Source organism: Corvus kubaryi, unplaced genomic scaffold (genome assembly GCF_017639235.1).
Source record: "Corvus kubaryi isolate FWS band 111438036 unplaced genomic scaffold, C.kubaryi_AGA036_p1.0 37397, whole genome shotgun sequence".
In the NCBI taxonomy this organism is placed as follows: domain Eukaryota; kingdom Metazoa; phylum Chordata; class Aves; order Passeriformes; family Corvidae; genus Corvus; species Corvus kubaryi.
The window spans coordinates 251,531-278,244 of record NW_024581136.1 but is presented as its reverse complement, the minus strand read 5'-3'; the positions used below and the strand labels follow the sequence as shown (position 1 = coordinate 278,244).

Here is a 26,714-nt window from a genome sequence, read left to right as displayed (position 1 = left end):
TTTGGGTTGTGGCCAGCTCATTTGGTATCTGAATGCACTTTTATAAGCTCTGTTCTGCTTAGTGTTTCCCCAGTTACATGTGCTATTACGTTTTTTAGCAAAAGAGTAGGCTGCCTTCTCCTCTAGCTCACTGGGAGATCCCTCTGGTGTAGGCTTTCCAGGAGGGAATATCCTGTGGCTTCCATCATCTCTTCCCAAGAAACTGTCCCAAGTGGCTGGGGCTGGTATGGCCAGACCCATCATCCACTGCTCGGGATGCTGAGACACTGGAGGTGGCTGTTCCTCCTCTCTTGGTCATAGCTTTCAATTTTGGATTGCGTCAGGTCATTTGTACGTATGTAGTTAAGAAAAGAAACAGAAGCATTGAGCTCCGTTGACATCCAGCAGCTCCTTCAAACAGCTCCATCCTTTCTTCTCTTCCCTGGTTCTTAATTTGCACTTTAAAGAGCAGGCTGCTGCTCGGAAGGCAACTGAGTTGCTGATGGAATAAAACTTGTCCCAGTTTGAAGATAATCAACAAAGTTAGTCCATGAAACAATTTCTAAGATATAAACAAGATCAAAGCACTATCAGATGTGGACACCAAAAGAGTAGGCTTTGATAATTTAATCTACCAAATTACCAATTTTGGGGTATTTGATTTGTTATTTCTGCAAATTAAAGGCCAGATGCTGCTGCTCTTAGTTTTTAATCTCTTAAAAATAGAAGAGATTACTGCCAGAGGAATGTGCTGCTCAGACAGAGTGATGCTGGTTAACCCTTTCTTTAAATTGTTTTATTGCAGTTTCTGTCTGTGATAATACAGCCCTGTGCTCATTGTGGTGGTTCCAGAGAGGTGAGCCCATCAGAGCTGCCTGGTGCAGCAGAAAAGGCTCACTGTGGTCTTGGCAACTTCTTCCTTTGGTTTATATGTTTCTGTCTCATATTTTTCTGCTCTTACTCCTGCTCTCGGCCCAAGCGGGTCCATCCTGCATTTTCAGAGTCTTTTCATTTCAGCCTCTCTCTGTTGCCTTCAGTGCATCTCCTCATCCTCTTTTCTACCTGTCTGGTCTCATGCCAACCTCCTGCTCCTACATTTTCCAGCTCCATGGGAATCCACTGCTCTGTGTTCTCCTGCCCGAGAGGAATGAGCAAGGCTTGTGTCTGTAGAGGGGTGGGTGGAAGGAAGGGGAGCCCTGTGAGCCGGTGGGTGGGGAGAGGGCTGGGAGCCTTGGGAAGAGGGCTGGGAGAGGCGAGCAGTGCTGCAGGAATAGGCTCCAGTGTCAATAAGCATCTCCACTCAGCTCTGCAGGGCATTCTCCAGTGTGCTGGGAGACACTGGGTGGACTGGTGCTTCTCTGGTATCCTCTGGAGAAAAGAAAATCAATCTGGCACTGATAAAAGCTGCTCACCTCGTGCCACTGGGTGGAGGAGGCTGGATTATGTGATGGGCAAGTCTGTGTTTATGTATTTCTGATGGGATTAAAGAGCCTGTGTTTGACCTGGACAGTTCCCATGCTTTGGGCTGTTTGTAAAACCTCCCCGGGGAAGGGAGGTGTCTTCAAGTGGCAGAGTTTTCTGTTATGTAAAATAATAGAGAATAAGCTCTTGTGTTATAAGTATGTTTTACTGTCTATATTTGCTTAGCCCAAATTAATTCAGCATGTTTTCAGACCAAGAGAACCTAGCTGAGCTCTGCCAGAAGTCAGCAGCAAATTTGGTAGTAGATACATTCTTTTCTTTCAGCAGTGAAAACACATTAAAGCTCAGGAGAACAGCCCCTGGTGGGGGAAATTTTATCCTGGAAGAGTGATTTGGAAAAACTCCTAACTGTGGGCAGAGAGCCTGTGAGAAACAATGAGATGACACATCTCCTGCTGCTGCTCTGCTCTCGTCTCACTCGCCCAAAAGCTGGTGTTGAAACACTCTTTCCTCTTCTGCTGACAAGTGCTTATTATGGCCTGATTTTTGGTGAGAGAAAGTTTGGAAGTGAGCGTTTTTGATTCTCATTATCAGTGCAGGCCTTTCCCCAACTACACACACCCAGCACCCTTCTACCAAGTCATCTTGGTATTTCATGCCCTGCAAACGATGCCGTTGGGTGCTGATGAGCCAGCGCGTGTGTCACCACACAGCTGTGGCCTTGCAGAAGGACAAGCGCCTGCACACTGATGTTTTGCACCAGCTCACACAGTAAAAGGGCATTTTTGTATCCTGCAGTGTTGCAGAGGACACCAGCCTTTGAGCAGCACTGTTTTAACAATGGATGTGGGCCAACATGCAGCCTCCTGCCACAAACCCAAGGCAAATGGTGAGTTTTTCCAGGAGTTAAACATTCCTGCAGCTGCTGCATCAGTGGGGATACCCTGGCCTCCTTCATCTCATTCAGTCATTTTGGACTCAATGATCATGGGTGTCTTTTCCAACCTTAATGAGTCTCTTTTCACCTGTGTTCTGATTATCACAGGGCAGAAGAAATGGGGAGATACCCTGGGGAAATGTGATCCACTTTCCTCTTAGCAGGAACAGGACAAACCTGGAACAAAGTGCTTTCTCAGGAGACCTCTTGTCCTTCTATCACTGAAGAGTGTCACTGACCTGGTGCCTCTGTTTGCACCAGCCATTCCATTTGCCCACTGGAAGCAGAACAAGGACTTCATTTAACCACATCACCAGGACTGGCAGCAGGGGATTCTGGTCTTTTGGAGGTTTTTTAATTTAAAGAAATCCAGATAGTTAACAGGGCTTTGGAGTCTGTCTCGCCCATTCGTCAAACACACATAAAAATAGCAACCCTGCTGTTTTTTGAGGTCCCAAGGGAGCTGCCTGAGCTAAGCCTCAGCACAAGGAGCATAGCGATGAAGGAATGCCTGGAAGAGTTTCACAGCATGAAGAAGAAATGATTAACCACCTCAGCTGATCGTTGCTGGGCTCTGGCAGCCTGCAGCTACATGCCAAGCTGCTGGGTTTATATCAGAGGAGCTGCAAATTGTGGATGGGCAGAATGATGTCTCTCTGCTGCAAAGTCATCCCTTGGTGGGGTGGGAAAACCTACTGCCTGATCCTTCATGGAGATAAGAGAAAGGAAAGCCCATTCATACCAGCTCAGTTAGCATTCAGTTTTCCATGTAGCCAGGCAGTGAATTAACCAGAGATAAGGACCTGAATACATTCATTTTTCTGTCAGGATCCTCTCTCACACAGCTGTGGTGCTGCAAGAAGTTTCCCTTCATTCATGCTTGCAGGGGCAGCCACTGCTGGATGGCTGGAGCAGCCACACCCCCATGGTTTTTTGGCTGGGTACAACAGGGAATGCCATGTTCAACTGCACTGGCAGTGGTAGTGTTGCAGGTAGCATGTAAAGCACTACAATTAGCTCCACAGGGGTTGAGCTTGTGATTTATAGTCCCATTAATGATAACCATTTATTTGTTATTGCAGCATATCAACAGGGCTGCAATCTATCAGGTGTATACAGGACATGAAATTATAGATTATAGGTGTGCAGAACATTGGAAAAGGAGGAAGGAATTATTTGTAAAATCTCCTGATTTTACACATATACGAATTTTCCCGGGGGCAGTTTGGTTTCTACTATTTGCTGTACTCAAGCAGCAGTAATACCCCTGAGACATTGAGGACCTCTCACCTTTCATGCTTGCCACCAAAAACCCTTTCCGTGTGTTGCTGAGGCTGGATGTACAAAGCCACGCTACACACAGCCCCTCAAACAGCAGGGGAGTGGATGTTTGCTGGGTGGGGGTTCAGCACTGCCTGGGGCTCTGCAGGATTAACCCTGATGAGCACGTGGAGACGAGACGGGGACCAGCAGCATGGGACAGTTAAAGTCAGTGCTCCTAAAAACTGCCTTTCAAAAAACTGCTTCCAAGTCTGTCTGAACGATTTACAGAATGTTTACAGCTGCCTTCCATGTTAAACCAGTAGCTGAAATACAAAGCCTGGTGTTTCCAATATCACCCCTAAATAACTCACACACACCCCACGGGAGTGGTGACACTGAAAAAGCGCAAAACCCACCACAGGCAAAAGCAAACTGCAAACAAAGACCCCCAATCCCACAAAGTTCAGTTCTCAACACATTTAACTTGCGTGACCTCTCCCATTGACTGCTGTAAGACAATCATGCTGCAAATTAAGCACAGGCACAGATGTTGTTCCTGAAGATGTCTAGTTGTGGAACAAATTATTTATAATAGGAAATGGCATCTGTGTCAATTTAAGAAAAGCTATATATGCACAAGGCGAGGATAATGGGTGCTTTATAGTCTGAACTGCAGTGGGGCTCAAGGTGAGCTCCCCATGAGCAGAGTGGTGGCTGTGCAGCCCTGGAGAGGCACGGAGGAGTCACAGCCTCCCTGCTCCTTGCCTTGAGGATGCTCAGTCTGTCCATCTGTTGCTAAGTCTATCACTCTGGTAATTTTAGTGGGAGCATTTTTTGCATCACCAAGCCCTAGGCCTGCCTCTTGCAGTTTATGGAATATTTTAAATGTAGAAATCCTATGTGATAACCCTGAAAGTCTTTTAGGAATTACTGGCACTCAATTGTAAGACTGTGAAACAGCAAAGAGGAGGGAATAAAATTCTGGCAGTATAGGGAGAGAAGTTTCATATTTTAAATTCTTAAAAGATTTAAAGTCTTTGAATCCAATAAGTTTAGTTGGAGCCCTCTGCACGCCTTCCTGACCTCAGCTATAGAGTTAACTCCTGAAGTTGCAGAAGTCCGTGAGCCTTAATAATAAATTTTGCAACACTTCTAACTGCAAGCTGCCAGGAGCTGCCATGCAGCTATTGTTGCCATAAAATCATTATTTTTACCTCGCTCGCAGAAAATATGGCTGCAAATGCGATGTTCACGCATGGGCACTGCCAGCACGGGCTGTGAGATTTAACCCTCTGTGTTTAGGGGTTTTAGTATTGTGCCGATGAATTCTATTAATAGCAAAAACTTTAAGAACAATAGGGATTTTGGTTTGAAAACCATGTTTGTGTGTGCATTGTTTAAATCAATAGCTTTTTCTTACTAACGGTAGCACAATGAAGTAATTGCAAAACTCAGTATTGTGACAAATTGATATTTTTCATATCAAAACAAATGGAAATCTCAAAGCTGACTGGATTAAATTGAAGAAACCAATATTACAGCATTTTATTTGCTTTTATGTGTGGAAATTCAGTGTCATCTAATTTTTGCTACTTTTTGTGCAATTTCATGTTTGTTGAAACCACCACTTTCCAATCTTCTTCTCCTTCCCCTGGGATAGCCTAGCCCAGTGTTAAAACCCTAAAACACACATAATTTTTCAGTAAAAGCAATTACTGGTTTTGCTTTGTTTATGGTCGAGATCAGCAGTACTTGATAGCCTACCTAAATTATCACAGATTCGATTTTTATGTAGTGTGAAATTATTGGAGAATCAAACTCTCCACCGTGGCAGATGACTCAAGATTGTAATAAATACTCTGGATGAAGAATTCTACTACGTGTTCTTCATCCCTTCCTCTTATCTGCCAAACACTTCCTCAGGATCAGTGGGTGTTGTAGAAAAAGTCAGAAAACATGCACAGAGCACTGATTCCTCAGCCCTGCAGTGAGGGGGACATTCAGATGTTTCCTCACACTGGGGCCAGGTGGCTCCGGCTCTATTTTTCACATCTGTCTGTAGCAGGGTGGCTGAAGGACCCTGAAGTCAGCCTGGCCCAGGTCCCTGTCCCAGCAGCACAACAATTTGTGTTTTTGCAGGTGAGAGGCTGTGCGCTGGCAGTGCTGTGCTCAGTCCCTCACAAGAACAGCACCCCAGTGACAATGTGCAAGCTGAAGGGCCCCCACATCCCCCAGTGCTCCTCCTGTGCAGAGAACACTTACAGGCAGGAGCAGCACGATCTGGGGTTTAATGGGCCCTCAGCGGCAGTTTCTGAGCAATAAAAAGCAGGTTTGTGTTGGAAGAAGACCTCTGAAGTGAGACACCCTGGGATGGTGTGCACTCTTATCTATGCAATAAATATGTGATTTTTATATTCAGTGGCACATGGTTACTGAAAGGCCTCTGAATTGCTGAAGAAAAGTAATTTAATTGAAGTCACACATGAAAATACAAGGCAGACCCAAATATAAAGGAATTAAGTATATTCGGCTGGTCTTATTCTAGCGAGGGATTTATTTTTAACTTTATGATTATGGATTTTTATAGTGTCACATCAACATAAAGGGCTTTTCTTCACAGTGAGAGCAGAACAGAGGAAGTCCAAGTAAATGAGATCCAGTGTCCTTCAAGGGGGCAGTGGTAAACATGTTCTCAAAGATGGAAAAGTTCAAATATAAACTAACTACACTTGCTGGGGAGAGAGAAAAGAATACATTAATTATGTTTGAGAAGACAGCTGGTTGAAGACCAAAATCAGTATTGTTATCCCCAAAGTCTGCCACAGTGATATTTCAGAAAGCCATTCAAGCCTCACGTGGCACAGACAGACAAAAATAAATCTGATAGGGCTAACTCAGTTTAAAACTAGACAGCAGAAGCCCTTCAGATACATCAGAACCTCCCTAGGAAAAGGAAGAAGATGAGGGGAAAAAGGAAGAAGAGCATGTTGGGGAGAAAGTTCCGCAAAACTAATAATGACAGTGGCTGTGTTGTGCAAGTGAAACTCCCAGGCGGGCAGGGCACTTGCCTGGGATCTGTGCGGGATTCTGCCCTCCTGGGTGCCACAGGGAGCCCAAGGAGCCACTGTCCCTCCTCCACAGGCACTGCCTGTGCCTTGGTGTCCTCAGGAGCTTCAGATAAAATTAGTACAGAGGCATGAGTCCTGTGATTCAAGCTACACTCTCCTTGCAGCTAATTGTCATCATGCTAATGAACACCAAATAGCTTTGTTTTTAATAACAGTACTTTAGCATCGTGGTCCAATTGTCAGCCTGAATAAACCTTTAAAACAGCTTATTTTAAGAGGATTAGAAAAAGGAGTGCTGTTAGATCAGACCAAGTGATAGAAATGCCAAGGGCTAAAACATTAATTAGACTTAGTTAAAGCTTTCAGTAACACAACTAAAGTTAGTTCCAGAGTGTACACTCCACCTTTGATTGTGTGTGTGTGTGTGTGTTCTCCAAGTATTGTTGTCCCAGTGTCTGTCACACAGCCCTCGTATCCGGTGGCAGAGGAGCAGAGAGGAAGGGCATGGCTTTCTCTGGTTAGAGTTGAACCCCCATTTTTCTCTCCCACCTTCAGGCTGAATCACAAACTGTTGCTGTGGCTGAACAAAGCTGAAAATCCAGCAGATACGCCTTCCCCTTCCACGCTCAGCAGGGGAGTCTTAACATCAGCTAGGCTTGTACTAGGTTCTCCCTGCTTTAGGGGAGAAGGGTCCACAGCTGGTGACCAGGATTTGTGTTGTTGGTGTTGTGGTCGAGAACCCATCAGAGACCAATTGCCCCATACTCAGGTGCAGAGGAGCTTCACACCTGCGCGTTCTATTCACAGGCAAATGCAGGTGACTTTTGTTCCCAGCCACTTGTATTCAGGTGCTTTCCCCTGTAATTTGCTGAATTAGAAGAGTGTCAGAAATAGTGTAACCCAGCTCCCAAGGGTGGCTGTTAGACTTGAGAAAGTAGTGCTGTGTAATTTAAAAAAAAAAAAAAAGCAGCACGAATATGTTCTGCTTTAATATTGTTACAGATTAGTTCCTTCTAAGGCAGTTCTTTAAGGAAACAGCTTTTGCTTTCTCATTTGTTGAGGATGAATTGGTACAGTAGTTTCCATGGGTACAGTGGGGTTGTTTATTCAGTAGATCTCTAATAAATAAGTTGGAGCTATTTGGCTTCTTGTTCAGAACTCATTTTAGCTCGTGGACGTGTGGCTCTGTTCTGCCGATATTTTATGACCAGCTTTTCTATTATTATTTTTTAACATATTGTCCAAGTGGCTCCGTGAGCACTAGAGCTAATGAAATGTGTTTTGCTAGGGCTTTGTATTTCATGCGCAATTGACTTCGTGTCAGAGAAGGTGTAGGATCCCACTGAAGCTCTTCCTGAACTCAGTATGTTTGTAGTGGCTGTCCCCTGCATATTTTTCCCCGGAGTCAGTGACACAAAGGCTCCCTGAGCCTTACCCATGTAGAAGTTCTTCACTCAGAGGGTGCTGAGGCCCTAGCACAGGTTGCCTAGAGAAACTGTGGATGCACTATCCTTGGAAATGTTCAAGGCCAGGTTGGGTGGGGCCCTGAGTGACCTGCTCTGGTGGGTGGCATCCCTATCCATGGCAGGGGGTTGTAAGTAGATGATCTTTCAGGTCCCTTTCAACCCAAACCATTCTGTGATTTTATGACTCAGGACAGCATGCTGAGGGTGCCTCTCTTCTCCCTGGCATGCTCTCCCTCATTTCCCAAGCGTAGTAGGAGTGTGTTGATACCCATCTCATTCAGTCTCTGTGATAGTCCTGGTTTGAATCCACCAGCTCATTCAGCCCCACCCTAGAGGATGGACTAGCATAGATAGGAAACTGCTGGGGTTTTTTCCCTTTCTTTTAACTTGTTCAGTCCACTTGCACAGATTTCCACATGCACATATGGGCTTGTTTCAGAGATGTTACAGACACATTGCACACTGTCAGCTATGTGAGACTGCACACAGAAAACCTCACCGAGGAGCATCAGCACCTCTGTCACCAACTCAGCAGCTGCAAAGACCCGCAGTGGCTTCTTCCCTGTTTCCAGCACCACAAAGCAGCAGTGGTTTGTATCACTGTAGGACACTGATGAAGGGAATTGAAGCAGGAGCAAGCTTCCAAATGCCAGGGGGTTTCCTTCTCCAGGCATTTGCTGTGAAGGGCAGGGAGGTGGTCCCATGAGAGTAGCATGTTAGTTTAATTAATTGAAGGGAGAGTGAAGCTTGAGGCCTCCATGTGTCTACTGTGAGCAAGTGCATACGAGTCAGGGAAAGGAGGCATCTCTGGATGACTGGCAGAACTACCATGTGGTACTGAAGGAAGGCTTGGGCAGATGGATCATGCAGAGCAACTCCTCTGTTGGTTGTGCAGGAGAATGGTAACAGCAAATGATCAAGGCAACAGTGCCAAAAGCTTTGAAGGCTGCAGGTTTGGCTGTCCATGGTGTGAAATGGGGGTAGGGGAGTGTCTCCTCACAGATCATTGCCTCTATGCTACTGGCACACAAATGCCACCCCTTCCTTATAGTTCTTGTCCTCTTCTGTGTGAAGAATCCAATGCTGTGAGCCCTGCAGCATATCAGAGGGACACACGGAACTCTGAATGAAGTGAGATTACCCTTCAACTTGCTAATGAAGAGTTGAGCTACTTTTTCTCTTTTCAAAGACATAAGAACAGCATAAACACAAAGTTGCCAAGCGTGTAGCTGAAATGAGCATTAAAAGATAAGGAAATCAGCTGTGTAAAGTGTTGGCTATGTGCAGCAGTTCTGTGGTGTAAATGGGAATTTCGGAAAAGGCACTGTGAGAGCATGCCCAGTTGGGGGCTGGTCCTCCTCCAAGGCCCCTCCAGTCAGCCACTTCCACATCTGTGTTTTTTAGGGCTGGGAGTGCTCTTCTGCTCCCCCAAACATTGGGAAAGGTCATTCAGTTTGCTTTCTGATACTTAAACTGCACAGAATTGTGCTTAAGTCCTTTTGAAAAGCTCGTACAACCCAAAATTGGTTGCACAAGACACAGATTGGCTTGCTCGGAGGACATTCTCTGGGGAGTATACATCACCTCACCACACTAGTATTTTCTCCTGAGCACACCAGGAATTTATATGACTGTTTTATAGTCAGCAAGTTAAAAGCAGAGTTCAGCTGAAACAGCTGGGTGGGCCATTGATCTAAACCCAGATGGAGCATCCTAAGGGAATTAAAGGCAAATTGTCGAATTACCCACCACCACAACAGGCGTGGAAAAGTCAATATGTAGGATGGGCTCTCCTTACCAGAGAGCCTTAATGAGGGCACTGCTCAGGCTGTCTTGTTATCGATTGCCTCTGCCCAGGGCTGACACTAAGCTGCATTTGTTATAATTGTTGTTGTTTCAGTGGTAGTGTAAGACAACTTTGTAGGTTTCCATGGATTCCCTTACAGGCAGAGGAGATGTTCAGGTCTCACCCACTGGTGTGTTTGTAAAGAAAAAGCTGGATCTGTGTCACCTGGACAAGCTGTTACTGGGCTGGCCGTGATCTGCTTCAGCCAGTGTGAGCTCCTGTCCAGAAAGCACTTCTGTACATCAGCATCCAGTGGTGTAGCGCATGGCTTTTCATTAACAGGAGGTACATAATTACTGCCCTAATTAAGTTAATCACTGAGCTTCTGGGCTATGGAAGATCTCTGGAGATACATTTAGGCACAGCAAGGTCACAGAAGGGTATTTCCATCAGCAAGAGGGTTCTGGTTAAGGGGGCAGTGCCAGAAAGAAGAGCTTGGTCAAGCCCCAGGACCTGGTCGTAGGAGGCTGCGGGTGCCCAGTCCCCAGTGAGCCAAGCAGGACCCAGCAGTGGCTCTGGGCTGGGTTTGGTGGGTCTGTGCTCTGAGTCTTCTTTTCCCAGAGAATAAAATTCACTCTGATTCTTGCCTAGGTCTTGAAAGCATCCTGGGGCAATTAGGGTAATGGCAGTTAGTGAGGTGCACCCTGGCTTACAGAGAAAGGACCAGAGGTACCTTGAGTGCCTTCTGCCCCATGAATGTTTTGTGGTTCCTCTGCTACCCTGGATGTCTTGTTCACTTTGTTTCATGTCCACCTAATGGACTTGCTTTTTTTCTGATTTGATCATCTTCTGCTTTTATTTTAGTCTTCAGTATCCAGGACATTTTGTAACAGGAGTCAGGTTTTCCATAACTTGGCTGTTTAAAATAGTATTTCCTTTTGTCTGTTCTGAGTCTTCTGCCAGATCTGAGATTATTTTGATTGACTTCAAACATTTGTGGTAAGAGGAAAAGGTGAATGACAGCTGCTTGTCAGCCTCTCTGTGCATCCTTATAAATTGATTAATTTATCAAGGTGTTTAATGAGGATTTCAATCTATATTCATGGGAGACATTTTAAGGAGATCAGGATTTATTCTCGTGTCCAATTCACTGGTGCAGTGTACTTTGGATAAAAATCTGACAGGAAAAAAAAGGAAAGTTTTATGTTGGGTAAGTGAATCAAGCACACGCTTTTAACAAGTATCCATTTCTCCCATCATTCAAATTTGGAGCAGAGCCAGAGATGCTTCAAAAGCAGCAGAAACCCCAACTCAGGCAGGAGGAGTGTGCCAACATCTCAGGGTAACCAAAGCCTTTTTTTAGTTGTTTAAAATGAATTTTTAAAAAGAAGGAGCACGAGTAGTTTCCTGTCTGTTTTTCCCAAGTGTAGCTGCAGCCAGAGTGCAGTTTAGCATTCTGGTTCCCAGCTAATATTTCTTTCACGTGTGTTTCTGATGTCCATTCCATAAGCTGGATGCCAGCCAGGGGCGGATGCAGATGTCCTCAGTCACTGATGTGTCCAGCTGATGGTCCTGAGAGGCACAAGGCACCCGGGCAGGTTGTCTTTTAAAGTTTTATCATGCTTGCGGATTTGAAAGCGATTTGTGTTTGATGGATACAAATTTTGAATGCACGTGCTATGTGTACATCTCAGAATGGAATTAGTGAGGATGGGAGATGAGACATTTCTCAACCTTTTGCAGACTCTTTCCCAAGCCTTCAGAATTGTATTTCCTCCAGATGAGGTTCAGATGAGTTTTAAATGTCCATTGGTAGTGTGGAGGTGACTGCCAATTTCCCAAAGCAAATAGATTTTGTGGCAGATTTTCCATGCTGGTCACAGTCATGGTGCAACTTATATACAAGTAATAAATCAAACCAGTAATATGCAATGTGTATAGTCCACAAACGAACAAAAAAATGTTTATGTCTGTTAGAAAATATGTTCAGACATAATTATAAAAGGTCTAAGTACTGGACAAGGTCTTTTTTCTACCTCAGTGAAATTAAGCAAAATCAACCAGTATCAATGCAGTAGTAGTACAGCTACAACGTAGGTGTCGGTAGGTGTCTCAGTGTTTTGACTCATTCTAGTTTTGAACTGATCCTCTTCATAAGGCTTTCAACACAAAGTCAAGGGACAGGAGACATGAGCTGGGACTGGTCAGGTGCCACATCTGCATCCATCCGTTTAGAAGGAAGTCTTTCTGCTTAGGTGCTTTTCTGTGATCTAACACTCACTGAGTGATCAAGCACCTCTCCATGGCTGCAGCCAGGACTGCCTGTGGGTTTCAGGTGGGCTGCAGCCAAGCAAAGCTCCCAAGCTCAGAGAATCCAGTGGTTTTATCCCAGTCTGGTTATAGCCCGTGTATGCTTAGCAACCTTTAAAAAAACAACAAATGACACTCTGAAGAAAAAGGTTGGATAAACTAAGCTTAAATCTCCCTTTAGGACTGCTTTTTAAGTGACTTTATGTTTTAAAACAGAAGTAGTTAAATGGGACTAGGGTCTTTTGAAAATCCATCTTTATCTAGGTTTTTATCTTTGGACAAGGTGAAAAGTCAGTGGTGTTTAACTGAGCAGGTGCCATCAGATGGGGCAGAAACTAAACCTTGCTACTGCATTTATTATTGTAATATCTGGCAGGGAACATGAATTTCTTTTCCTCAACAATTGCTAAAATTTGCTTCTTTTGAAGCAGGCACCTGGGGAAAGAAGTACCATGTGGTTATCCCTAGGATAATCCCCATGCATTGAAGGGCTGAGGGAGGGCTTTGTTACCCACATCTTTCTGACTGCTCCCACTTTCTAAGTGTGTGCGGCAATGTCTTCATGTTATTTCAGAGTAGCTGTTTATAAGATATCCGTATTTCATCTATATCAAAATAGCAATTGAGACTAATTTGTTTATTATTCCAATAACAGATGTGCATGTTATTGTCTGTATGTACATTCTTTCCACTCCCAGCTGTCAGAGGTACACACATGCTGCATTCTTCAGGTTGCATCTCAACACTAGCTGTCTACAGTCATCTCTACCTATTTCTCCTTTTCATACTGGTTCCATGGAAGCAAAATATTTTTACGAAGAGGCAAGTTATTTTCTGAAGGCACTGAAAGAGAGAGAACTAGAGATTAAGGGCTTCATACAGACTTAGATAAACTCCTGCAATAATAACAGGGGAACTTTGCCTGTCTGGAATATTATCCCCACAGCCAGTAATTCCCATCCTCCTTTTTCCTTTGGGAAAGCCCACGTGTCACATACTCAAGATTCTTAGATATCCAAGGACCATGTGTCTTAGATACTCTAGACTGCAAAAATGCAGTGGCAAGCATAGATCCAAATGATCTAATTAACCCAATGATAAATAGTTTGTCTAGAGGCCATTTTGAGCAGAGTGCAACACTAATGAAGAAGATAAAAAGCCAAAGTCAGTTCTGTCTCACTGCCACAGCTTTTGTGAAACTCAAACAAGGAGTTTTGATCTGTAAAACCATGTCATGGGGATGCTCAAGTCCCTCTGTGAATGCAGGAAGTGTCAAAAATAGACGCAAACTATGGGATTGTTTCCTCTGGTTTTTTTGCAGAGACAAATACATTTAATTCTAAATAGATAATAATTCACTGGTATTTTTCTCAATTAAAATCATACTGCAAAAAGCCTGACTGAGTGACAAATTGGTTCCTGGTATATTTCATAAGTAAGGAAGAAGTTGAAATATGTGTACTGAAATGTGTAAAGACTTCATTATTTTCAGCCTCAAGCAGTGTGTATGGGAGCAAGGGATGGCCCCTGAGGTATTGTGCAGGTTAAAGTGCAGCTCTCTGGAGCTTGCTGAAAGGGACAGGAAGTCAAACTCATCCTCAGTGAGGTTCATTGGGATGGTGTTCCTGGAAAAGTGACAACCTTCATGGGCACATCCCGAGCAGATCCAGTGCTTGTCTCATTCCTGCTGTGTCTCTGCAGCTTGTCACCAGCTCCAGTACTCAGCTGGAGTAAAGGAACACTTCTTTCTGAAGTGAAAAATGCCTTTGCTGCAGAGGTGTGTGCTGTATCCAGGGTGTATATCACACCTTTTAAAACTGCCAGCAACCCTCAGTATTGTTAGATACTTCTGAGTTTATTTTACCCTTGGAGAAATGGAGCCCTTCAGGTCTTACTGAGTAAACCTGGAAAGGAGCAAGCAGTATTAGCAATTAATTTTACTGCCTTTATGTTCCTGTCAGTGATAGCTGTGGTGCTTATTGCTTGGCCTTTAAATGCAGCCTTTCTTAGAGGAAAAAAATGAGAGCTAAATTTATCTCACAAAATTTCATTTATCCAAAAGTTTGGCTTGCTCTGGCTCAGTTATCCCAACTCCTACTACAGTCCAGAGGGAGAGGAGTGGCTGTAAAGAAGAGCACAGCTCATGCTAAAGAGGGAGGTGCCTGCCCGTCCTCAAGTGAGGACTGAGCTGCCAGGTCAGACTTGACTCCCATGTTATGAATCCCACCCACACATCTCCCCAGTCCTTATCTGACAGAGAGGTTGCTCTGAAACCTGTTTGATAACAGCCTGCTGGGGCAATATTTGCAGTTCATCATTTGCTGCAAGTCTCTGGTTGTAGCACAGGTATATTTAGAAGGTACCTTGATTAAAATCCCTTGCCAGCTCAGATCCCAGGAAAACACGTGGGTAAAATAATCTTAAGATTCACATCTCTTGTATTTGCTTATCTCACTCTGGATGCAAACAGAGCAAATCCCCTATACAAGGGCTTTCGGTCTACAGGAGATTTATTCACAGCAGCACAGCTCTTCATTCTCTGCCAGGCAGGCTGGAGAGGTACAGGGAACAGGGTTGGAATTAGATGGGTGAAAAAACTCTGTGAAAAGTCTAGCCTAGGTGCAGCTTGTCTTTGGTTCTCATGCACAGGCTCAGAGCCACAGCCGCATACAGGCTGTGAGTCCTTGCACTGTGTGTGTGCCTGGGAGCACCACAGCAGCCCAGCTGACCTGGTCACTGCCACACAAAATGGGCACACCTTAACAGCCACCTCCTGCTCCATCATTCCACCCCCTGGAGCACCAGGGCACTTCCCCATGTGCAACCCAGAGCAGCTCAGAACCCCCCTCGCCCCACACCTGCCCTGGTGTGGTGTTGCAAGTCCCCAGCATGGAAATTCCAAGCCTAAACAATCAAGGACCTGCCAAGAAACTGGCAGAATATGTTGTGGCATTTTAGATCCCAGGGTCTGTGAAGGGGTTGTGTGGTGCCTGGAATTCCTCTCCAGGCAGGTGCAAGCCGCTTGCTCCAGCTCCCTCCTCGCTCTTACACTGACAGGCAGAAGGGAGTGCCAGAGCAGGCTCAGGTGCTCCAAGGGGGGGATGCTGACTCCTGTAAAAGCTGCGGTCTGTGCACAGGCTTTGCTTCTATGTCCTGCCACTACTACAGATTATTTTGTGTTCTTTAGCCCCAGCCCCAAGTGACTTTTGTCTCGCAAGATTTGCTGAACTTGACTTCAGGGGTGTCTTAAGGTTTGCACAGAGCTGTTCCCAAGGGTCATCAGGATGGTAATACTGAGTGCACTGGGATCATCAAAGCCTAAAGTGGTTTCTTCACCAGCCATGTTTTGGAGAGCGCTGCTGCTGGGGCTGGAGAGGGTCTCTTGTGGCTGTGCTTGTGGCATCCAGGCTTGTTGCTGTCACCTTGGGTGACACCCTAGTGCTTATCAGGAGGACAAGCAGAATATCCAGCTTCCTACTGTTCCTGGAGTAAGGGCCACCTCTTTCCTCTGGGGAGCTTCTCTGCCAGGGAACATCCTCCACTCCCCTGTTTTGATAGCTGGATCCAGTCCTGCTTAACTTAGATAAAAGCAACCTGTCTTGGAAAATTGTAGAAACAGAGGAGAGGCAATATGCAGAAGAAGAAATAGCTGCAAATAATTACATCTCTCTGCCATTCAACACAATGAAATGAAAATGTTATCCAAGTCCTGGCAGAAGAAGTGCAGTTTCTTTGGAGTGACTGGAGGTGCTTCCTCCCAGGCAGAAGCTCCTCTCTTCACTAGTAGCAGAGCCATGCTCCAAACTGCATTTTCATGAAACAGCATCTCTCTTTTGCAGGAAAAGGTTTTCTTTTTCTCAAAAGATCTCCCTTTCCCTACCACAAGAAACAGTCTGCTGTATGTCCCAGTCTAAACCAGTTTAAGGTTGGCCAGCTTTTGCTCTTATCCAAAGGCAGCTTGAGTAAGAGATTGTAGAGATTTGGTCAAATCCTATATCCGAAGCCTGCTTTCACTGTTCCGCACAGCGTGCCTGTTCTGTCAACTAATCCATCTCAGGAGACTTCAAAGACATTTGCATCTGTGCCTTGAGTAGTTAATTAAGCCGAAGAAGATAGAAATTAGTAAAGGAATTATCAGGTGAACTCGCTAAGGGGGAGTCAGCAATACATTGTGTTGAAAGATGAGCTCCTGGGCTGGAGGGAGGTCCCAGGTGTGGTTCTCAAGACAGGCCTAGACCCCATCCTGGCTAACAGCCCCATTAAAAACTGACACAAGTGATAGGAAATGCATTCAGGAGATTAATTGGTGGCATAGTGCTGGGAAAAGTTGTCACTGTTGAAGAGGATAGTGGATAACTATGACAATAAAAATAATAGAAATAGGGTGAAATCCAATATTTCAGAGTTAGGCCGACAGCTGGGGATTAATTGGTTGGAAATAGCAAGGGGGAGAATTAGGGATGTACCAGTTGGTGGTGGAAAGTTTGTGAAATGCTAATGTGATGAATTCCTAAAAAAGGCAAGTGCAGTCCTTGCAGTATTCACAGGGTTATTGCCAGTGAAGAAAAGGAGATGTACTTTGTTCTTCTGATGACCCACAGTTAAGAAGAGTTAATGCCAAGCAGAAGAGGTGAAGAAAAGAGCTCTTGGAGTGATCCAGAGGACTGGAGAGCCTGTCAGGTGTAAAGAGGGGAAAGTACCTTTGTTTGTGTAGCAAGGCAGCATGGATGCTGAGAAAGTGTGGGACTTGCTGTATAAATGTCTCAAACAGTGAACACCAGGGGGAAAAACCCAACAATTGAAACTACAGGACCATATTGGCAAAGACCAAGTGAATAAAGAATGAACTTAGACCAAAAGTTGAGAAAAGAAATTCATCTATCAGAGGAGGTGCCCTAGACCAACCTTCCAGCAGGATTGAGGTCAAAATCTTGAAGTGCTTTTGTGCTGGGCACTGAGCAGGTTTAGGAGAGTACAAAATTGATCTTGCATGGCAGAGCTGGCACTTGTCTCGTTGACCCACAACATCTCATCAGTCCTCCCAGGACACAGCGTGCAGAGGAAATATGAGTCAAGTGGCTCTTTGGAGCAAATCCTACAGGTTTTGAAGTTGTATTACCTGAAGGCATCATAATTCTTGCATCCTAGCACATTCATTCACACTGCTCATCCTTTGGCTTCTAGGGAAAAGCTAATTTTTTCTCCATTTTTTTGGGCTTTTTTTTTGTTTTTACAATGCGCGCCTTGGTTTATCCTGATGCCTCTTTGGCCACAGCCACCAAACAGGGGTGTTGGGAGGGATGTACATGGTAGTGATCCAGAAGACAGCAGAGAGGGACTGTGTTCTCCAGGGTGGCCCAGGACTGAGGAAACAGCTAGACAGCAGCAGTTTTACCCATGTGTGAAGCTGTGAGGAGAGAGGTGACCCCCCAGGAAAATGGCACCAGGATTTCTGTATCCAGTACTACCTGCTCGTGGAGCCTAAGTCCTTCAGTCTCACTGTGGTTATTTCCTGTGGCAGGACCCAGCCAAGGTATGAAGCAGAGTATATCACTGCTCTTGGATTGATATCAGCTCTTCATCACAGCCATGGGTAGTACTTAAATTAGTAATAACAATTTTATAAATAAAATATCATTGTACTTGCTGAAGAGAATAAAATAGACATGAACACATTAGAATTGGATTTTAATGGCTTAAATCTGTTGCTGAATTATTCCCTTCTAAGAATAATACAAGAACAGCATTAGAACCAACTGGAGAGGCAAACTGGTATTGGGAACTGCAGCAGGGTATTAAATGGGAGCTCAGCCCAGGAAAAGACTGTTCCTCAGACCAACAGGGCTGGCACCGAGCAGGAGTTCTGCTCTAGCAGACATCTCCATCCTGTTTCTTTCCGTGCTTGGCTGGGGTTCAGGGCATCACAGAACCAGCTACATTTCCTCTCCTGTGCTCAGTCCAGTCCTGAAACGCAGCAGTTTGTTCATAGTGAGCATACTTCCCCGGCCTTCCTCCAGAGCTGCAGAGATGCTCCGTGGCTCTGGCCCTGTGTGAATTCCACCACAGGCTCGTGTGCTTGCTCAAAATTGAGAAGTTACAATACAGGATCTGATACTTCTTCCTCCTCACATTGTTGCCCCCACCTCCAGCTGTGCTGGCAGTTCATGGCTAGGCCCTCGGACCACAAACTGAGCTCACCAGGCAAAGCTGTCTGGGTTTTAATTTCACCCATTGCTGCAAAACTTTTGCAGCATTTTCACAAGAACACCACTGGTGTTTCTCCAGTCTCAACTCTTTCCAGTTGTGCATAAGACATTTTGTGCTGTAGTTTTCTGCTTAAAATTTTAATAATATTCAGATTGACAGTAATTCAGTCACCTCTCTCCATTTCTCATATTTCCTCTAGCATGCCTCTCAAATTTGATGGGGCTTGAAGAAAGCCAACTCTGCTGCATGCCAAAAGAGCATTTGGGTGTTCTTCCTTCAGTGATCTCATTCCCTCCTGCATCCATTCCCATTCCATCATTGTATTAGTTGAAGAAACCCCAGTGCGTTCCAGATGTTGAGTGATCAAATGGTAGCAAAGAGCTTGGATAAAGTATTTGGTGCTGGGGGGTTGAGGAAGGAGAAACTCAAAACTTTTCCATCTTCAGAGGGAAACTGCCAGTCCCTGCCATGCTGTTCACAGCTTCCCAATTTGAATCCAGAGTTGTGAAAATGTGGAAACTGTGAAAATATGAGCTGCGAACACTGGGAAGCTGTGAAGCAGGGAAATGGGTGGGGATTTGCAATCTCTCTTGAATGCAAAGGTTATAGATTCTGGTTGAAAACTTAATTCTCTGAGAAATAAGTTTTTATCACTACAACAACAAGAGAAAGCACAGCCAAGGTGGCAGAATCGTTTTGCTTATAAAAACTTTTCATTTCTTTGCTCATAACCTTCTGGCATTTTTTTATTTGAGGCAGACTTCTTCAGACCTGGTCTCTGCCAAAAGGCAAATTTCCTTTGAGCAAAGCCAGTTGTCTTGTTTCTGAGCCTGGAAGTGAGAAGCAATGATAATAGTAATAAAACAGACTTCCATTTCAGTTTATTTTTCTTTTGAATACTTTGAAGCAAGGGTGTGAAAGGTGATGTTTCATGTAAGAGCAGCCTTGGTTGAGGAGCCATGCCTTGCATTGGCCCAGGGAAAATTGAGTTTGGTTTATCTGAAGTACTGTCACTGTCACCTGCTGGGCTTGGCAGTGTTGTGTCCCTCAGCTGGCAGTGGTGAGGAAGGACTGGCCTGTTTAATGGCTCCTGAAGAAAACTTTTTGAAAGAAGGGAAGGCCAGTCGTGGATTTAGCAGGTGACTCACAGGGAGATGTCTCTGGCTAGTGCTGTCAAGTTCCTGGGGCTTGCAGAAGCCAAGAACAGCCATGGTTTTTCAGCACAGGTCCACAGAATCTGTAGCTGCTTTCTTGTGACTCAGAGTGGAAGCAAATGCATCCTTTCAGAGGGAAGGTGGCCTCTGCAGAGCCACCTCAGCTGTTCCTGCCCCCAGGGATGGGAGTGCAGTGGTGCCTCCTGGAGCCAGAAGGGCTTTACAGGACAGCACTGGCTCCTCGTGAGCCCTTTCCCTCCATCCATGCCATTCACGAGGCTGACAAAGCCCTGTGCTACAGTGCATGAGTGCAGTTCATGGCTTGAGTCTTTTGCTGGCACAGAAAACGTGGTGTCAGCAGAGCTCAGGGGCCTTGGGGCTGTGTCCAGTGTGTGACCTGGCTGAAGCTGCCTCCATGTGCTCATGCCCTGCCTGAGCTAAGCACTCTAATGGTGCTCTGGGAGCCAGGGCAGACCCAGCAGCGGTGACCAAGTGGCAGCTGATACATCCAAAGGTACCTGCTTGCCCTGTTGCTGGTAACTTCTGATGGGAACAGTGGGACAGCTGCATTATTAGAGACTTGGAGCACCCTGTTACCTGAGGGTCCCCCACCCACCATGACTACAGATAAGGGGTGCTCCCCTTCAAATAAATAATTCCTTCTACCTGAAATCAAGGTAGAATGGCAGGAGCCTGAAGTGTGCTTCAGCAAGCTGTCTTATCCCAAAACCCTGCATATCCATAATCTATGACACATGTCTAAAGTCATTAAAAGGTTGGACATCAGCAGGCAGGGAGTGTTAAGGAGGAGATGCAGTGTTACTTGGAGATCTCAGCTGACACTGTACTGAGGAACAGGGAAGTTGGCATCCCTCTTGACAAATCTCACTTGGTAGTGCCTTCTGATACTGCAAAATGGGCATCTAAATTTCGTGCCAGGTCAGCCATTCTTCACAAACACGTGTAGGCTTAATTGGTGATTAATTTTCCCTGGCTAGTGTAGATTTTTTTTCCCTCAGTGTGTGAAAACTAGAACTTTGTGAGAACCAGCCACAAATGAATTGGCGTAATCAGTGTTCCCTCCCTTGGGTGAGAAGTAACAGTTCATCAGCCCTTAATTAGCTCGGACTTTTTTGAGAGCAGGCTCCAATTTTTTGACAGGGAGATACACATCTTGTTTCTCTTGTAGCAAAACAAAGGCAGTAATTTTGCCTTGAATTGACAAATTGGGCTGTGTTTGTTGGTGTTTTCTTCTGCCTGATGGTAAGTGCAAAGCTGCATGTCGGACCTGGATTGCTGAGCAAATTGTTCAGTTCGTGTCTCTTGTCACGCAGAAAAGAACACTGATTATACAAGGAAGAGAGTTTGAGCTCAGTTTAATTAATTTGTGAATGGGCAACCAGCGGTGTTTGGAGTGATACGTTAGGGTAGAGAAGAGCTTTTTGATGATGCCTCATCAGCATCAGAGAAACTTTGTACTTTATGTCTGTTGGAGGTGAGTGCTGTTTGTGTTCCTTGTACAGGCAGAAAGGAACAGAAAAATGAAGCCACCGTAGATTAGTCAGTTCCAACAAGTGTCCTGCCAGGACAAACCTTCTGCCTGACAGTCACCTGCCTGGCTTGTGAGCCCCCTTCGGGAGGCACTGCAGGGAGGGTGCCCCTGCCCTGCTGCAGCAGGGTGAGCCCCAAGTCAGCTCACAGCAGTGCTGGGATGCGCTGGAGCTCAGGGCTGCCTGGACCTCACCCCGCTGGGATCTCCTCAGCCCAAGCTTAGGTGTGACACTAGGGCAGGAGAGAAATGCTGGGTGAGAAACTCACAAAGAGCAATCATCCTCTTGCAGCCTCTCACGTGTTGGTGGAGTGGCCGAAATTCCAGAATTGTGTGCACAGAGCTGCTGTGCTGGGGACGGAGCACAGCTGCCAGGGGTACCTGAGCGCTCTGCAGCAGAGGGGTCTGCGCAGGGCTCCCGGGGTGGGCGCCGGGTGTGTGCCAGGAACATTTGCCAGGGTTTAATTATGACTGTCCTACCTTGGGAGAGAGTTCCTCTCTGGCGGCTGGGGCAGGGGAGTGGGAGTTGGGACCCAGGAAGAGGGCAGGGGTTGAGTCAGCCTTTGTCTTCAGATTCCAGAGGAGAGGCTTTGATAAGATGTGTTAGCATTGCCATGTGCTGCAGCATCTCTTCTTACTAATCTGATGGGATCTGGTTTTGTCTTTTTTCCCTATTGAGAACCCCCCACTGCAAGGTCGTAGGTGGCTTTGATGCCCTGACACCTGGTGTCTGTAGGGAGAAATCCAGTTTTAGTGGGGAAGATGCATGATCAGTCATTTGAGAGATGGAGGGATCCCAGTAAAAATGATTGGAGATACAAACTTCCAACACAGTCTTGCTGAATAAGAATAAATGTCTTCCCAAAGTACATTTGAAAACCAGTTTTTATTCAACATTCCAGATAACAGATCTTTACTTTCTGTGTAAGTGACTAAACCAGACTTCTGCTAAGACCTAGCTTGCTCACAATCTTTTAAAAGTAAAAATCTCTTAGATCAAATTTTAATCTATTAAGCAGCACATGGTAGTGGCTGGAGAAGGCCAGGCTATTAATGCTCGGTGTTGCTTTGTTAAAATAGCGCAGGAATTTTCAGTATTAGCAGCCTGTGGTGCAGATGCAGAGAGTTCTTTTCACTTGATCAATTCACTTGTTAAGTTTTAGCTTCATTCAAATCTGAGAAACCAATGACAGATCCTTAATGTAGGAAAGCTTCCTTGTATAGCCCTTCTCAGTCAGTGAGTATAAGCAAGACTTATGGATCTGAGTTACTGGTTCTACAATTTTAGAGGTCTTTAATTGTAGTCAGCGCCATTCCCTCAAAAAATACTTTTTAATAAAGCTTTGTACATGCAATATGCATTTTTCAGAAGCTTTTCTTTCCTTTCTTCTATGTCTAGACCACTGAAGTTAATTTATGTACCTAAATACACAAGCTGTTTGATTTTAATTGAATAACAGTTTCTCTCCAACTAGAGCTTATCATGCATCACCAAAAAAAATAATAGTAATTTAGATTTAAAGAATAGTTTAATCAGGTTTGCTTCGAAAAGACCCTAAAAAGTAAAAATGTAATTGAAATTAAAATTATTATTTAAATTATTTTTCCTCTCACTGACTTCAATGATGATTTAAGTTGCTTATGTAAATCTGTTAATTGAATCAGGCCGATCCTGCTATGAGTTCCCCACTGTGCAGTCTCAGGCTGAAGGTAGCTGGCATTTGAGAGGATGGAAATAGCTAAAGCTGTTGGTAAGGGAAGAGTCAAATCTGTCATTTTTACTCTCACTGGAGCTTTGGAAATAACATGTGGCAGCTTAGGGTTTGTGTAAGCAATGCCAGTTGTAAAGAAAACTTATGAGTAACACTGTGACACCTTGCGGATTCAGAAAAGAGACCCAGCTTTGCTTCCAGGTAAGGCTGCCAGAAGAGGTGGAGAGGCCCAGACCAGGGTTCTCCAGCATGGGGGGGTTCCTCCTTCTATCTTCATGGCTAAGGCTCAAGTCTGAGAGTGTGGGTAATGTTGGTTGGAGGAAAAGCTGTGTCAGGGCCCTTCTCTTTTCTCTGGGTATTCAGTTGTGCTGCCAAATGACACAGCCTGTTGAATTCCAGCTTGTCCAACAGATACATCACCTCTCCTTTTCTTATCTTTCAGGTTATTTCCAGGATTTGTTGAACAAGTCAGAAAAGGCCCTTTATGATGCTTTTCCAAGCATGTATGGAGAATTGTACACTCAAAATGTGAAGGTCTTCAAGGACTTGTACAGCGAGCTGCGCCGCTACTACCGGAGCTCCAACATCAACTTGGAAGAGGCCCTCAATGAGTTCTGGACACGCCTGCTGGAGAGGCTCTTCAAGCTGCTGAACCCCCAGTACCACATCACAGATGAGTACCTGGACTGCATGGTGAAACACGCCGAGCAGCACAGACCCTTCGGGGAGGTGCCCAGGGACCTGAAGGTGAAGGCAACCCGAGCCTTCATCGCAGCGCGCTCCTACGCACAAGGCTTCCTCGTGGGCAGCGACGTGGTCAAAAAGGTGTCTCAGGTATGCTGGGCTTCTCCCTTCTCCTCCATCCTCACGTTGGCTGGAGCCAGTTGACCGCTGCTCTTGGGGGGGGGGTGGGTATTTCCCCTTACGTTTTCATTACAAAGAAAACAGATACAGTTTTTAAAAATAAATTGCTTGAGGGTTACCCATCAGTGGGAGGGAGCAGCAAACCTGGACTTCTACAGGCACTGACAGCAGCACTGAGGCAGTGAGATGTAACTCACTGCAAATCAGCTTTTGCCTCATTTTAACCTGTGTAGCAGGGTGCCAAGGAGATGTCACTCAGCCAGGCTGCAAAGCCATTCCATTGCTTGCCCACATTCCTTGTGCTTCCCCAATGTGCCTCTAAATCACACTGCCATGTTTCCCTCCTTGATGTGCTGCAGGGCGTGCAGAGCTGGGTTGCCACGAGTGTGCTGGGAATACAGGCAGAGGGATGTGTCTCAGAGGCTGGTGATGGGATCCTGTGTCTGTTTGTGTAGCCTGTCTATTTGTACAGCTTCTGTGTACAGAGAGCGGGAATTTGTAAAGTGCATTGGGATCTTCAGGGATGAAAGGTGCTATATAAATGTAAATTAACATGACTGGATCCAGGGTTCCAGAAGGGAGGAAATTGTCTGTATTCTTTACTGTGGAGGCAGCCTTTCAGAGGCAGAAGAAAGTGATTGTCCTGAAACAAGATAGTCAGGTTTTTCACACAGGTAGCAAGGAGAAAATCCATAATAAAAAAATGGCTTGCATACTGCATGTGGAGATGGGAATCAGCAGGTGTGAGAATCAGGGTGTGATTAAACTGTGAATGTAAAAATCCAGAATCACAATTCATTTCCTCGGAAGGTAGCGTGTGGTGATGCGAAGCAGAGGACGGTCCCACTTAATGCAGCAAATCCAGACTTTGATCTCAGGAAGAAACATTAATGTGGTAACAGTGACAAATGCTTAAATTTATCAGTGTGGGACTATAAAACTGTTCAGCTACCCAAAAGCCTTTGTACATCTCATTAACATCACACTGTCCTGACACTTAAGACAGATAAAAGAGGAGAATGATGTAATTTCAGGGGGACAAAAGCAAAATATTTTTCATAAATCCTCTGAATGGCAGAGATTTCAAGCTCGATGGGCATGATCCTGCCTGTAGCTGAGATTGGTGAGTAAAACAGGCTGGCAAGGCAACTGCAGGCATGGTATCAGCCAAAGGGAAGGACCTGAGATACCAGCATGAGGCATTATTTTTCCCCCACCTTCATGTAGGCTTCTGACTCACTGGATTTTGTTTCTGGTCCCCCCTTTCTGAAATTTCCTTCTCTCGGGCATCACTTATCAAACAGGATGTGGGGAATGTGACGAGTCACAGATCCTCCTTTTCCCTCAGCTTTCCCCAGTCCATTCCTTCAGGATGGAGGGTTTTCTAGGAGGGTCCCAACCGTTCCTCTCTCACAGGAGCCCTCTCTGACATTGCAGTTAACCCAGTGTGTTGCTGTTGCAGCACCAGCTATATGAACTGAGTCAGAAAACCTCAGCACAGCCTTCTTGAGAGCTGATTTTGTTATGAGGACCAAAACTTGATTATTTTCCCTGTCTTCTTTACCGACTTTATTAGTTGTGTATTTACACTTGTGTCAAATGGATATGAAGTGCTGGACTCGACCCACAGCTGGTGCTTTGGTTCTAGGCATTTTTCATGTTGCTCTGTACTTATGACATTAGAAGGAGGTCAGAAACTGGAATTCAACTTTCCTGTCAGCTGGTAGCAGAAGTCTTTAGGACTATCTCTTTGAGTTGGAATTTCATATGGAGTACTGGCAAGCATTTTGGTCAGGAAGACTGAGAAAGCCTGTTGAAATGAACACTTAGAAATAAATTAGCTAGCTCTGGACTTCAGGAAGGAATAGATTTTATTTGTTTGCAAATCCCAGAAAAACTACAGATTTCTACTAAACCCCTCCTGGTTTCAGCTTCTCGGACACTTCCAGTTCAGTGTATCCCCTGTATCCTCTCGCTGTTTCAGGTCCTTGTGCAGAGGCAGCGTCACTGGGCACTCCACATCTGGCACAGACCAGAGTTCCTGGCTGTCTTTAAATGGGAGAGAGCCTCCCTGAGTGAGCTACAGGCATGGATTTAATGAGATTTCTTTAATTCCTGCTGCCTCTGCACTGTTCCCAAGGGGTGCTTCTTCCCCAACCTTCAGCTGCCTCAATCTCAGAGGAAGCCACAGCTTCAGGTACCCTTGGCCAGTGGCTGGTAGGGATAGGAACAGGAGCCACATGTGGGAGCAAGACCTCTGTGTCCTGCTGGGCATAAATAGTTTGAGGGCAGACAGGGAGAAAATGGCAAAACCGTTTTTCATCTTTACTGCCATCCAAGCTTTCAAGGCAAAGTCACCCTGACAGACTGCAGGCTCTGACACCAAATTCTAAAACTTCTCATTGGTGGTTGCTGCCACCAACCTGGCCTGACACAGACAGCAGTGGAAGCGTTGCCATCTGGGCTGGGACCCGGGCTGTGGTTGGTGTGGCTCTCTGGCAGGGCTGAGGATGGATGTGCAGGCTGGCACCCTGCCGTGGCACAGAGCGAGGGGTTACGATGGGCCACGCCTGGGTGGGGGGTCAGGGCACCATCTCTGTGTTCATGTGCAGGTTCTGTGTTTCTGTAGCTGTGCTTTCAGCACAAACTGCAGGTTTTCATTTAAGTTGCATGATGCCAGGTGCGTTTTTCATCGCCTGCATGAAGTAGCAGCTACCAAAATGGCAGCAGCCACAAAATCCTTAGTGCAGGGCACTTGAGGAAGGGGCTTCCCCAGGGATGCTGCCTCATGGTGTGTGCCAGAGTGAGAGAGAACAAATGTCCCAGTTCTGTTTAGGATCCTGTTCATTGGTTGTGAGATTGGCAGCTGCCCAAAACCAGCATTTGCTCCAGCTCTGAGCATCATGTGAACAGGAGAGGGCCTTGTGCTGGTGGAGTCACTGCCTGCCAGCTGCTGCCCAGAGATGCTCCCTCACTGCTGCCCAGAGACCCTCCCTC

General features: G+C 45.6%; 1 protein-coding gene across 2 annotated transcripts in view; it reads left to right on the top strand.

Annotated features, from left to right (window-relative positions):
- Positions 1–26,714, top strand: part of GPC1 (glypican 1) — a 215,953-nt gene that overhangs the window by 158,199 nt on the left and 31,040 nt on the right. For both annotated transcript variants that reach the window (XM_042041842.1, XM_042041841.1), the window contains exon 3: positions 23,296–23,687. In XM_042041842.1, coding sequence (XP_041897776.1) covers positions 23,296–23,687 — 392 coding nt within the window. The remainder of the gene's footprint in view (positions 1–23,295; positions 23,688–26,714) is intronic.